Here is a 14,653-nt window from a genome sequence, read left to right as displayed (position 1 = left end):
AGAGAGGTGGTGGAGTCTCCTTCTCTGGAGATATTCAAAACGCGCCTGGATGCAATCCTGTGCAATGTGCTCTAGGTGACCCTGCTTGAGCAGGGGGGTTGGACTAGATGATCTTCAGAGGTCCCTTCCAACCTCAGCGATTCTGTGATTCTGATCTGTTGTTGGATGGAAATGTATTCAGTCTCAGCCTTCTCTACTTAATAATAGCTCACTATAGCCTATTAATATCAGGAAAGTGTTTTCTCCCCTTGGCATTTCAGCTATTCCTTAGGTTAACCTGAACTAGAGACTCAGATCCAAAGATCTTTGGGAAACTGAGGAACAGAGAAAGATTCCTAATCATTTCTGCCACTATGATGATATGCTTTTTCTTTTTGCAAGCCACCAATAAGTAACACAGATAAAAATAAACATGAAGTCCATCTGAAAGCCTAAACCACAGGGTTATGAGGCACGTTCTTAAAAATAAAATGTTTTTCTAAACAGCAGGAAAGAAACACCTCTATTCAAGCAAACATCTCACAAGCTACTCATGTCTAATATAGGTCACCAGTTCCTAAAAAAGCCTCATTAGTTCACACTAATGACTAGAAGACTCACTACAAATGAGCTTATTCTGCAATGGATGATTAAAAAAAGCTTCAGAGAGATGTCTGTAATGTTCACAATAAGGCCTATGTGCATATCCCATATTATATAATGTACATAGTATGTTAATCCAGAAGGAAATTATATGAGGTATTGCAAAATATCAAGTAGGTCATTTTATATTTGTTACAAAGTTGTTACTGTGTTAAAGCATCCAGGCTGCAGACCTCCTAAGTTTCACAGAAATGAGAAACAATCCACATTGTGTCTTTTCAACAAACACCTATTCATTGATTAGAATAGATCACTAGGAAAACTAGTGCAAGTTAATACAAACACATATATGAAAATGCTCTAATAACCTGATTTATGAAATCTTTCAAAAGTTCTAACAAAATTTTACATTTAAGATGGGCATTTTCTATAGCACTTTTCATATGAAACAATGTGCCAAGTCTTACTCACTTGGATACTTTTCACAGGAGCAAATGTCACCATGTTGTTTTGGGGAAAAAGACATTTCCCTCTGCAATGAGAAACACTAGCCAAAAATTAATATAAGAATCCCATCATTCTTCTTGTATGCACTGCCACTACAGGAGAACAGAAAGAAGTCAGTGTTGCCATTCTCTAAATATTGCAGTATTATCTCTGTAAATATTGCAGTATATCTGCAATGTTGTGACAGTATCTCTAACAGATGCAGTATTTCTGCATGTTGCATTTTTTAAACTTTTCCTAAGAACACAGGTACTAACTTTTAATGTGAAGTAAATGCTAACAAGTTTAGGTTGAGTCAAAGTAAGTTGTCGCTCACCAATTAGTTAGTCGCTTACACATTATTCACTTTGTCATTTCATCAGTTTTAATTTTTTTTAATGTAGTTACTTGTACCCTTGTTCTACARTAGCAAAATAGAAAGACAGTTGATTCAAATGTAATTATTCTGTATAACCACTTTCCCACATTTATTTGTTTGCACTCTTAGCTGGGAAGTGCTAGCCTTTTTCCATTTTACTGGATTTTTTTCCTCATATAGTAATAACATCAGTGCATGCAAAAGTATCAGTACATGCTGTAAAATTCTCTTTTCAGATAAGGTGATCAAAACTGAATAGTCTCTCCTATCTACCAGCTTATGTCTTCAGATACTCATAAATCTTTTACAGAGGCCTTTTCTAAATTTTGTTCACATTCTTTCTACAAAAACTTTGTGTTTCTTTACACTATAACAGCTCATCTACAAGCTTGGTTTTATGAAGGAAAAGCCAGGAGAAAGATAAGAGAGCAGTGGCCAACATATGGCAATCAGGGGGATAGAAAACAAAAATCACGGCCAGAGGGACAAACGAAGAAAGGGATAAACGTGAAGAAAAAACAGCCAACAATTTCCACAGATATGAATATTTCCCCAGTAAAATAATATTCACATAATTCTGCTTTCTAGAAGCCTAATTTAGCTAGCTAGAATACTATAATCAGTGAAAAAAAGATTCCTCTAAAAGGAGATTCAGAATAGAAGACCTTTATTATAGTCAGTAATCAGGCATAAATATAGTCAGATGATGTGAATACTTTCCTTCAGTCTATGCTTGCCTTGTGTTGCACCAATCTACATCTAGAGATCTGTTTAATGCAATGGCTTTGTATGTATGAAAATGGCAAATAGACCTGTTAAGAGRAGCTTCTGATCTATACAGGCAAAGACAAAGGTTTTGAGGAGGAAAAAAAAAAAATAGTGTAGTCACTTGCCCAAAGTCAAACTGTAAACAAGTGGTATAATCGTGAATAAGAAGGTCTGACCAGCCCCAACCATTCTGCATCTTACCCCAACATCTGAGGTTGTAAAGAATTCCAGGTTGAACATGTCTTCCTCCTTCCTACATCTCAGAAAACCAAATATGATTAGAAGAATGCATTTATTCTACTGTGCAACTCAATTCTGAAAGACTGAATAAGTATCAGCAGGTACAAGTAACTCTGAGGACTTTTCAGCAGTCCTCAAAACACTCCCATTGTCCCAGTATAAATTAGAAAGCATGTGAATACTCACACAGAGTTTAGTAACATACCAAGCACAAATAATATACACTGATCACATGGGGCATTTTTGTCTGTTTGGCATCACTACGCCAGAGTCAGCAAAAGTTCTCTACAGAAAGCAGCAACTCCTGTCCAGTGCAGCCTATATTCCTTTCTCTAGGATGCAGACAACTGGCATTACAATGCCATTCAAAGCTTAACATGGAAAACACTGGCACATTCACACACTAATCCTCCCCAAACCTAGTTACTCAACCTCCCTAAATTCAGTCATGGAAGAAGAGTGTTTGAAATACTAAACTGAGTCCACATCATTCAATATTTGCAAAATTAGAAAAAAAACCTACACCCAACAGTGTGCTGTTACAGAAGTCAGAAGTCTGAGAAAGCACGGCCTTGGGATAATTGCTTTTGCTATTCCAGCTGATAATATCAAAACCTCAAACCTCAATACTAGAGCTGGAGAAAAGTTTACAGCATCAATCCAAAAACTAAAACAGTTACTAATGCAACAACAAGGCTTAATGCAAATAGTATGTCACCAATCTGTGCATTTCATAGCATCTATTCTATCTCAGGACTAATTAATCATAATTTATAGTCCGCAAACACAGTGTACACTAAAAAGCAGATAGCATGAAACTTACACTAGCATCAGGCAGTGACTAAGAGCGACTGCAATAGCTCAACTGATAAAGTACAGAAAACTGCATTTAGAGGAAGCTAAAACCATGAGAGCAGAGTAACAATACCTTTTTGGCAACAGCATTTCCCAGAATTTCAAATACCAGTGGAGGATAAGTTCTTTAAATCGAGGCAAGGATAAAATTCCAGCTAGCTAAAGTTGTAATTAACTTCCTAAAATTGCAATTACTCTGATTAAATATTAAGTACCTACACCCAGGGTTTTTTTTTTGTTTGTTTGAACATGTACATATACACACATTATTTGTTTATACACATATATATATATGCTGAAGCTGGAGATGAATGTCCATTAGTTGGATTGCTTACATTTCCAAATGTACTTCAGAAAGCCTTACAGATAGAAAGAAACAATCTTAATTTGCATAATCAAAAGTTTAATGGCAATGAGGAGAATACTTGCACCTTCACCTGCAGAAGTAGCATCAAGCTATCAACAAAACTAGTAAGTTATTTAAATAAGTATCCTTGTCAGARTAAGCCTGCATTTCCCTTGTCAGCTCTAGGAGAAAACACTTCCCTACCTCAGTAGGTGTACAGAAAATTTTTCTCTAAATGGAGAGAATACAATAAACGATGAAATTGGTTAAATACAGAATAGCAGGGTATTTCCAGAATGATTTTAAAGATTATAAAAATATATGTTTTTTAAACACAAAAAGCTGTTTACTGCAGGTAAACACTCTGACTAGTATTGATACATAGAGGTCATAGACTTTTGAGTCAAAACACCATCTTTTATTTTAAGTATTATGTCAATGGAAACTGTATCTTTCACATAGCTTTAAAGCCTGGGATGCTAGTTTAAGTTTGTGTGCATGAGATCACATGCTGCTTGTTAAAAGCTACATGTGGTCAAAAGCCATAGGCATATATCAATTCCTTGGAGACTTGAGGAACAAATGCTTCAGGAGTCTTGTTGTTTCACTGCAGTGTGGACCTAGATTAGACATGCAGATTAATTTTAAGGTGACCTGGTGACATGAGCCTCTGCTGACTTGTACCCTCCCATGGCAGGATTCAGGTTACATGGCAGTTTTAGCACAACTTAGCCCTGGCAGAGGAACATCATGTGAACTCTTATGAGATTTATGCAGCTCACCCTTGATTTAAGTACAACAATTAAGAGCAATTATTTAAAACAGTCTTTATCAGTGACCTGTGGCAGGAAAGACTAGGTACAAGCAGCACAAAAACATGATCTCAGAATCCAGTTATAACATCCCAGCAATGCCAAAGAGAACAGGCAACATTACACTGGTCAGCACATTCCCTTCCATTAGAGTCTAGCAGTTACTGAGATGAAGTTCAGTTTCTGCTGTTTGATATGAAATGTTTTGACTAATACGTAACATCCCGATTAGAGGTTGGAAGAAAGATGGCTGAAACAACATGTAAACATTTCTCAAAAATTTTATCCCCCACAGGTTCACTTCTGCCAACCTTACCACACAGCAAAGAATAACCTCTGTAGCAAGACTTGATAGAGGAAGCCTGAAAAAGCCCTCAGAATCCCTTTTAAATACCCAAGTAACAGAAGAGTTTTTCCATAGCTACATTGCCAGGGGAAAAAAGACCTAGGAAATCAGTAACATCTATTCACCACATCCACTTCCAGTCAATACCAACAGTAACTAATAGTTGAAAGGCACGTGTTTGCTCTCATGAAATACCACTAACTACACAAAGTCACCACATCTAGAATTAGACCCTGAGACTTAGTCCATTTAAACACAATGTTTCTCAAGAAAGATTCAAGAGCCTTAGCTTCCTCATCTTCAGGAGAGTGACAAGAACATTTATCATATGCAAGATACTACAATATCAAGCAAATAATAAATATCCTTAGATAAGCATTATGAAAGGAATATTCAGCCACTTCTTGCTACAAGCAAATGTCCACTTCTTTAAACTGAAACTTTGCAATTGCTCTGTAGAGTGACAGGGGTAAATACTCCAAGACATTTAAAAACATCTTATATGTCTTTACATCTCTGATTTGCTAATTCTAACACATACAGGGCTACTTCCTTCCTCTCTCTCTCTCTCTTTTTTTAAGATAATCTGAATATTCTATAGAAATGGAGATCTTTAAAGACTCAGTATTTTTAAACTATTCTCTTGTAGTGATTATTGCTGTTTACATAAAGATATTTACAAATATTTATTCATACTTTTCTATTAGCTGTATTACATTTAACACATTGGACCAAATATTGTTTTAAAATACATTATTTATAATCAATTCTTTTGTAGATGAGCACAGGAACTATTCACACATGAGCTGAAATCCCATTCATATCTAGAACCTTCACAGAAGTGTGTCATTTGAAACACAGCACTATCTCCCAAGTTCATTTGTTAAAAAGCAATCAAGATGCATCAGTTGCTCCATAAAAAGTCCCCAAGGAAAAAGAGGAGGAAACAATTCTGGAAGAACAAATAGAACAGTATCTGCTAATACCTTTCAAGGTGCTATGATAACCACATAAAGTCTAGCAGTCAAAATATTTTTAATCTCAGCATCAAGAAAGTTTGACTTGCATTTAGGAGATAAATGTACATATACGTGAGAGGATGTTTTCTCAAATGAGGTCAAAAATAGGTGTGTAGTAAAGACTCCATGTTTAAGACAAGCTGAAAATCATACTTGCTAGTCACACTGAAGTCTTCCTTTCCAAAGCAAGAATTATAGTGAAGTTTCTCTTTCATCAAGGGCTTGCAACTTTAACTGAAGATGCCAGATGCAAATATTACTTTCCTATCTGCTAAAAAATTATAATTGCTTTATGTGCATCCCTTTCAACTTTTGATTGGTTTAGCTAAAGGTAAAAGGATAAGTGATTTGTCTATAGCTGCAGTTTAGCAATAAATAAATTTGATTGCTAAAAATCAAGTTAAATTATAATCCTATTATTTATGTAACTTTTGGATAGTTTTAGCATTTGTATTATTGTGATTTTAAAAAGGTAGGGTAAACCAAAATATTTCAAACAAGGTGACTGCTCAGAATACTTGATATGTAGTCTCTTATTGACCTAAGTATTTAATACCAACTTGATGTTCTATTAAACATTGAAAATTTTAACCTGATGTTTCTTTATCACTGATGATATAGTGATATTTTGGTTGATATGCAAGACTTTACTGATCTTACATTAATGGAACAGCTACATGAGCTACTGTGAAATGTCTTAGGAATAGCAAAATACAGCATTTAGATTCCTTAACAGACCCTTATGAACCAGATGGCTGGAGCAAGTGTTTTATGCTCACTTGAACATAAAATCTTGAAAGAGACATAGAATGTGGTAGTAAAATAAACTTTTCATTCTACTAGTCTTAGAAAATAATGCTGGTACCACAGGCAGCACACTTAGAGGCACAGATTTAATGAACTTTCTTGAAAGTTATTGTTACCATACACTCATGATATGTCGAGGTAACACCTAAATTAATTTTCACTGCAGGAAAACCCCCTTAGGAATGCTGATGTTTGTTCTCAACATTCTGTAGCAAGAAGCAGTGGTTTAAAAACTCACAGCACACACACACAAACTGCATTCATAAGATAACCTTGCACTGTAGCAGCTTCTGAATTAGCAGCAGCTTCCTGCTGTGCTCCCTCCACAGCAGCGGGTACATCTGCAGCTGGTAAGCTGCTCTCCCCTCCAGTTTCTGAGGATACCCCAGAACTCTCATCCTGTGCTGCAGGTCCAGCAGCAGTTACTGTATCAGTCTCTTCTGTGGCTGTCTCTGCTTCAGTGACTTCAGCTGTCTCCTCTTCATCACCTTTTAAGGATTTATTTAATACAATAAAGAAAGCGTAAAGTGCTTGCATGCAACAAATTCACCAACTGCTTTTTACCATCATCACTTCAATTAAAAATGAAAAGCTAAGCTTTGGGGTCAGGAACAAAGGCAAGAAATCAGGAGTTAATCCACCCATCTCACCTAATGTAGCACCAAAAGAGATGTTTACAAGATCAGGAAACCATATTCTTAATTACTGAGTTTTACAACTGCTTTACTGTAGTAACAGAAATAGTGTTGCATAAAGCATGTGACTGTAAGGTGTGGGGTGGGGGAGTGATAGGGACCATGTTAAGTGTCTCTCCAAACCCACTTTACCGAAAGGGGCAGCAACAGCACACATGGACTTCATGGGAACAGGATTCCTGTCCCATTTGTGCTCAGCAGTGAGGTTATCACATGTGGAATAAGACATTTGCTGTCATACTTAAAAGCTTTTATGTAGCTCATTATCAGTCAGGTTCACAGCTTAAGTGCACTGCAGTGCATGGTGTGACTTCAGTTCTCAGGTAATACATAAGCTGTTTTCAAAATGGCTAACTTGGCTGGCGATAACTCCAACAACGCAGAGCCCAACACACAATCCGTTTCTTGAATGGGTTTTGTGCCTCCTCTTAGCTCTACGCTGCCCTATTCACCTTGCTTGCTTTAGAGCTAGATTGAGTGCACTGTGATCACACTCCTGACTGCAGGACAGACATCCAGTAAGAGCCACAGTACTCAGGTAAGAAATATAAAATCTGTGGAGCAGAATAAACAAATAGGATAACCATATTGAAATTAGATGCATAAATAAGAAAATAAATGGTAAGTTTTAAACAGCCAGAGTTAGCTTCACTAGAAGTATGACCACTTATGACTGATCATTTTCTTTTCGCAAATCCCAGCTTTCTCTTGAAGAACTGCCTACCCTGCTGTGGGTAAGACTCTATAGAATCTGAAAAAAAAACAGTGTTTTACAAGCATGCATTACTTCAAACTCAGCTGAGACAAATCATTAAAAACTAACAGCACAAAGCAAGAGAGAAGACATGCACAAACACCATGCAAACATGCACCAAGTTAAACAAGAGGAGGTAATATAGCAAGTGTTCATTGAGAGTTTACCACTAGACCCARCTCACCAGGTGAAAAACAGAACAGGAAATAAAGTTTGAAATACAGTTGCAAACTAAGCAAGAATAGAAAAAGGGAAAAAAAGAAGCTTAAAAAGACATAGTCAGAATTTATTTTATTCTTCTAGATCTGTTTAACAACTGATCATTTTACTTGTCGGTTTTCTTATGCCAGTTCATGGCACAAACACAAGTCTACTCATTGATCAGGAAAAACAACAGATTATATTAAGCAACCTGACCATGTCCCTTTAAGAGAAAGCTATCTTTCAAAAAGCTAAACTGATTACACAAAGAACAGACTAATAGCCAAGCTCAACATTCAGTACATTTTATTGGACAGTCAAATATAGAGTGCATTCATTCAGAACAGCCAGCTTCTCAATCTCAGAATTGCCTTCCACAGAGCAGATTCAGTAGTAGCTCAATATGGTTTGGCCTTGCAAACATAAATATTTCTTTAAAGTCTCACAAGTACGGAGTTTTACAATAGAAGGCATAAAGTCATCCCAAGGTAGGCTGCAAGGTACGCGTGAACAACTGTCCTTTGTATTTAACTTCCTCAGGTTTGGAAAGAGATTTCCCTTGTATTTTAGTCTGGAAAGCGTAAAAGCAAAGTAATGATTAGAAAGATTGAATCAGCTTCACAAAGTTAAAAAGAAAAATCATTGCTAAAAAAGGAGGCAATCAGGAACAAGTTTAAAGGAGACCCGTGAGAATGAAAGACACATAACTCAGTATCTGCACTATTTGCCAAATAAGCAAGTAAAATATTCTGTGAGGCAAACATCATTTTACAGTTCAAATGATGTCCCAGGTTTCCTACTGCTACTTCTAGTCAGGTTTCTTCCAGGGGCTTTTTAAAAATCTATTCCTACATTTGAGAGTAGCTTTCCATTAAGAAGAGCTACAGAAAATTTGTTCTTACATCTTTTTCTAAACCATCTCATCTTTTTAAATACTATTTCAACCCACTAATAAACAAGCAAACCTGGAATAGCATTTGATTGTTTATCTTGGCTGCCTCGTTTGTTACATGCAGTTTTTTTTATAACAAACATTTTGGTTTTGTACTCAAGTGGAGAATTTTCTCAGAATGAGGAATTGGTGGGAGAGTAGGGGCAAACACTGTTGAGTCTTGAAATTCATTCAGATGAGTCTCCCTCTCATCAACTGCTCCCCAACTGTAAGCATAAGTTCTTCCAGAAAACCATAAGGTTTTCTCCACCTTACCACTATACATACAGCAAATATGCCACAAATGTGCTGTTTGACATGCTGGTTTTTTATCCACCATTTCATACTGTTACCAACACTATGTTTAATAGCTTATTTTGAAGTTTGATTTTATGTGAAGTTAAAAAAAATGTTAGATTACTTTTGGAACAGGACTTTTATCACTTAGCAGCAATGCTTGCTGTGAAAAAAAGTATAACAACTAACTGAATCTAATGAATGTGAGGAGAAAGAAGCTGCAGTGGCACTTCTGGGAAAAGCAATACTATAGTAACAGCGTGCAACAAGATACACACAAAAATATGATTATGCAAGGAGTTCGGGGGGGGGTGGGGGGGAAGAGGAAGACAGATGTTAAGGCTTTTCAGAAAGCATGTAGAGGATTCCATAGGAAAAACAGGAGCAGAAACCTCTTTTGGTAGCACAGAGTTGGGAATGATGAAGGATTAAAAAAGAAAGCCCGTAGGAAAAAGTATGTTAAAGCTGATTCAACAGTAGATTTGTATTGTTGTATGGAATTAGTTCAAACATCCAATCAAAAACTTTGGGTTGAACATTTAGTCAGGAGTCTAATATTGAATAATACTTGTAATACTAGAAGTATTCTAGACTTCTTACTACCCATAATAAGGGAGGCAGCACTCATCTGTCATTGATTGTGACATTTCTGCGAGCAAGTTATTAAGTTGCACAAGGCATCAAATTATGGGATGTCTGGAGAGTACTTGAAGTCACAATGAAATAATTTACAAAGCCCTGAGTTTTCTTACCCCAGTCATTTGCAATATAGGTATAGCTTTCAGGGTGTAAACAGTGCCGCTGACTTTGCTGATATTCCACTCAAACATTTTGGTAGACTAGGGTTAAAATTCTCAGTACCTTGTAGTAGTGAACCCTAAGAAAAAAAGAGGAATATAACAACATGATTTTGTGTGCCTTGGAAGGTTCGTCTACTCCTTTTACAGCTACTGTGTTCTTCTGAGTATGCTTTAGTAGCCAACATTTCTTCTCTGAACAGCTGAACACTAGGTCACTAGGAACACCTATCTGCTTTGGTTCCAATAAAGGTTTGGGGGGGGGGGGGAGGTAAGGGGATGACAGGTTGTGTTTTCATAATTTATGAAGGGAAAACAGCATATCGTATCAAAGGATGCCTAAATTTTCAGAAGTCCTGCTAAATTTTTTTGTTTCAGGGACAAGGAAGGATGGCAGTTAAAACCTGGTCAAATTCTTGGTATCCAGAGAGGAAATTTAAAACTTGCATTGTTTTCAGCTAATAAAGAGAAGAGAAATAAAGGTATTTTGCCATTTTAGGCTTTACTATCTTTAATTTTAAAGCTTTAAAACTAAAGCATACATTTTGTAACTTCATTCAAGAAGACTAACAACTTCAAAAGATATAATTTTAGAGGCAGAAAATTTAAAGCACGTTCTCACACTGAAAAGGAATTTTAAAACACAGCACTTTCTATTCAAATCTATTCTTTGCATGCACGCAAATACATTAAATAAATATGGAGCAGCTTCAAGTGCTATGGCTTCATTTTTAAACAAAGACTTTATAAGAACTAAATGTGTATATATATCTCTCTCTATATAGATATATATATGGAGAGGGAGAGAGAGCAAGAGCAAGAGAGAGAGAGCGTGAGATTCTTACCACACCATTTTTAATTGCTTTTCGTAGCAAGACCATGCTTGCTAAACTTCTATCTTTTAGATTAAGTTCATTGTAACACTAATTGAGGTAGACACAAACAACATTCCATCACAAGTATTTGATCTAACTTGGTCTAATTATTTAAGCAAGAAATAGTAAGGAAGGAATTGTCATATTTAGATGGTGCCTGCTTATTAGACAACAATATTGTAACATAAAAATGACAAAGCCAAAGCTGTGGAACTAGAAATGGCTTTTATTTTACAATATTTTAAATATTATCATATATCAATATATATATATTTTTTCCTAGCTCAACATACTGTGATTGAACAAATGCATTCCCTGATGACACATGGCCTGGAGCCAGACTGTTGGCTGAGAGAAAGATATAATCTGCCGCCACAAACAAACAAAAGGACAAAACTGATTTTGACAGCATTATGCATTTAGTCAAGTTTCATTAAGCTTTCAGTCATCAAATGATGATGCCCAATATACAATTAATGGTTCACATATTAACTCTTTTCATCCAAAGAGACTCCTGTAGTTTGATCACAGGACAGATTCACTGCCTCAACATTAAATTCCTCTCCAAAATCTGTTCTAATAGAACACTGTACAACCTTTACTCGCAGTCAAGGGACAACGGATGACACTGTTTAGGCCTGATTAGCTAAGCTAGAAGCCTGCTCCAGATCCATATGCACCTTGGGGGGGGGGGGGAGGAGGAGAGAAAAGAGCTCAACTCACCCTTGTGCGACAGATGTTTCTTTTTGTGCTCCTCAGCTCTCTCATGAAGAATATTCATATGTTCAATATACTTGCTGCGCGATGAACTGACTGTTCTGTAGGCCTGAAAGGAAACAATATATCTAAATTTATTGCTACATCCCTACAGCTACTAGGTTACATGAAGGAGAGAAGGAAAAAAAAAAMCTCAAAAAACAAAAACCTATGCACTTTCAACAAGTGCCATTGCCTGTCTTGAAAGGCATATCAAATCAATACAAACAAGGCAAAAAAAAATTGTTATACTAACATATTCATACATTCTATATTTCTCCATTGTTAGAAAGTAAAATACAAGATAATGTACAGCTTTCACAAAACACTGCAGTGTTTTGGGAATGGAACAGAATATTTAAAAAGATAAGTAAGGACAAGATATTTTTAAAAGGTAAGGTAATAAAAAAGTGACAGCAGTAGAATTTATTATTCTTTTAGATATGCAATCACACAGCTCTACCTTAGAAAGATTTTGAACAAGTAGAAGCTACTTATCATTTAAGAGGATTATTTTGTGGGAAAGGAAAACATATCTCTTTGGGATGTGCTAGTCACTATCTCAAATTGTGGAGGGAAAGGAAGCTACAAAATGGAGGCTTTAGGGACATGAAGCACAAAGTCTGACATATTTAGATGTGAGGAAGAAAATGATTAAAGAAAAGTCAGAAAAAAATAGATGCTTGCAGAATTTGAACATGCTTTTCTAATAATTAATCTTATCTTTTTCTTTGTGCCCCAACCAAACGGGTTCATATTCTTCCCCTTCTGGGTTCAGATGCATCTTATTTCACGCGTGTCTTACCTACTTTGATATGTGTTTAATGTTTGCAGCTGACAAGAAAAAGCAAAGGGTTGGAGGTAGAAGCCTTACTCCATCTCTAGACACACTCATTTCACAGTCTTAAGTATGTTTTCCACTGAAAACTACAACAGCCCTATGCATCAGTGTAACAGTAAAATAAACAAGCAATAGACATTCAGTTTCACTAGCTCTCTGAACTTATTTTTGACTTCTTATAGTTTTGTACTTTAGACTGTATTTAATTATATGCTATATCATCTACATTACATTGATGCAATTTACACCTTCACCATATTCTTTAACGCAGAACACACTTTAAATCAAGTCAACTCGGAAAGCACAAACAGATCTACTTCCAAACACTTACATAATATAAACCACCAAAAGCAGCAACACCAGCCAGGAGATAGTAAATCATGTTCTCTCCAGAAGAGCCAGGAACACTCCCAGATGACATCTGCCGAAGAGGCGCTACGAAAACCATTGATATTAAGGAAGAGTGCTGCTAAAATACGATCACAAAATAGAATTATGGGATCTAAGCTATATTTCTTTCTTTTTATGGGGAGAGATGATTTAAACATAAAGCTGAAGCAGAATTGGAAGGTACGGTTTATCATGGCATTTTGCACAACTGAGTATGACAAGGCGTGGTGCCTAACTAAATGAGATAAAAGGCTGAGGCTGCCCAAAGATTTTCTGTGAGCTACACTGCCTGCCTATCAGCTTCCAAGTAGTGGATTTAGTCTACATAGACATGTCCTACCTAAGGACACGTAAAAGTACCTGTCCTATGCAATCCTGCTGCCATCAAGGTCATCAGAGGTAACAGATCCCTTTCAGTTTAACAGCAGAACACTTTAAGAGAAGGCCTTTCCCTTTGAATTCACATTCCTTCATTCCCAAATAGACTGCTGACCTTAAAACCTGCTAAAACCCATAACCTCAAATACTGGCCAACAGGGCAGGCAGGCAGGCATACACAGTTTTATCACCAACTGAGTACTTATTTCACTATGATAGCAGTGTTCGCTGTTTATTTTTGTTCATCATTTCTGTGATTTTGGTACTTGAAAGACCCTTAGAATTCTACAGTACATCTCAAAAAAAGACCCAGGAATAATAAATATATGTAATTCTGTTCATCACCAAAGCTTTCAGCTGAATTTCATAGCTTCATCCTGGATGAGTAGCTCATATGAGAAATATCTCATGGAAGGGGCTCTCATTAAACATAAAATGGCTCCAAGCATTGCAGTCAGCAGCTGCAGAAATAGTCTCAAACTATTGCTATCGTGTGCCAGATTACATTTAGCATCCTCTGTCTCATGATGTACTTTTCAGACTCTTCTTCAATGTTTAGACATCCTAATTGGTCTTCTAACATTTATATACACAATGCTGCTGTGGTTTCTCATCAATAGTCTACTATTGAAGGTTGTACGTTATAGGTACGACAGGGCTCAGTGAGCCCACAGGCACCCAGCACGGCTGGAAGGTTTTCGCTACTGGTTACACAATTCGCGATGCGGCAAAAGCCATGGCTGCAACACACCCCGCTGATTCACACCGCCTTCCCCAGAAAGCAAGCCACAGTGTTAAGAGACTACAGATGAAACCACTGTATCGATTATCCACCCTTCCCCCCACCACCACCCCTCCCCGGGGTAGAAGGGAAGAAAACGATGAGCTCCCTAGTTTCGGGGCAGGGGAATTTACATCTATAATTACTACAAAATCTATTTTCATCGAGAGGGAGGGGAAGGGCAAGACCTCGCCTGAGCCGCCTCTCCAGAGAGCGAGCCGCAGRGCGCAGTGCCGGCGGAGAACAGACCCTTCCCGCGGAGCTGCCGGCCCACCGGAGGAGCGGCGCTGAGGCTGAAAGGCAGCCGGCCAGCTGCC

General features: G+C 37.1%; 1 protein-coding gene across 1 annotated transcript in view; it reads right to left on the bottom strand.

Annotated features, from left to right (window-relative positions):
• The window catches only part of MGARP (mitochondria localized glutamic acid rich protein), a 29,445-nt gene that overhangs the window by 14,505 nt on the left and 287 nt on the right, over positions 1-14,653 (bottom strand). The window contains 3 exon segments of the mRNA XM_026064387.1: positions 6,913-7,128; positions 11,914-12,016; positions 13,119-13,222. Coding sequence (XP_025920172.1) covers positions 6,913-7,128; positions 11,914-12,016; positions 13,119-13,222 — 423 coding nt within the window.

This window comes from Apteryx rowi, unplaced genomic scaffold (assembly GCF_003343035.1).
Source record: "Apteryx rowi isolate R43461 unplaced genomic scaffold, aptRow1 scaffold_215, whole genome shotgun sequence".
NCBI lineage: Eukaryota > Metazoa > Chordata > Aves > Apterygiformes > Apterygidae > Apteryx > Apteryx rowi.
This window is presented reverse-complemented; position numbering and strand designations above follow the sequence as displayed.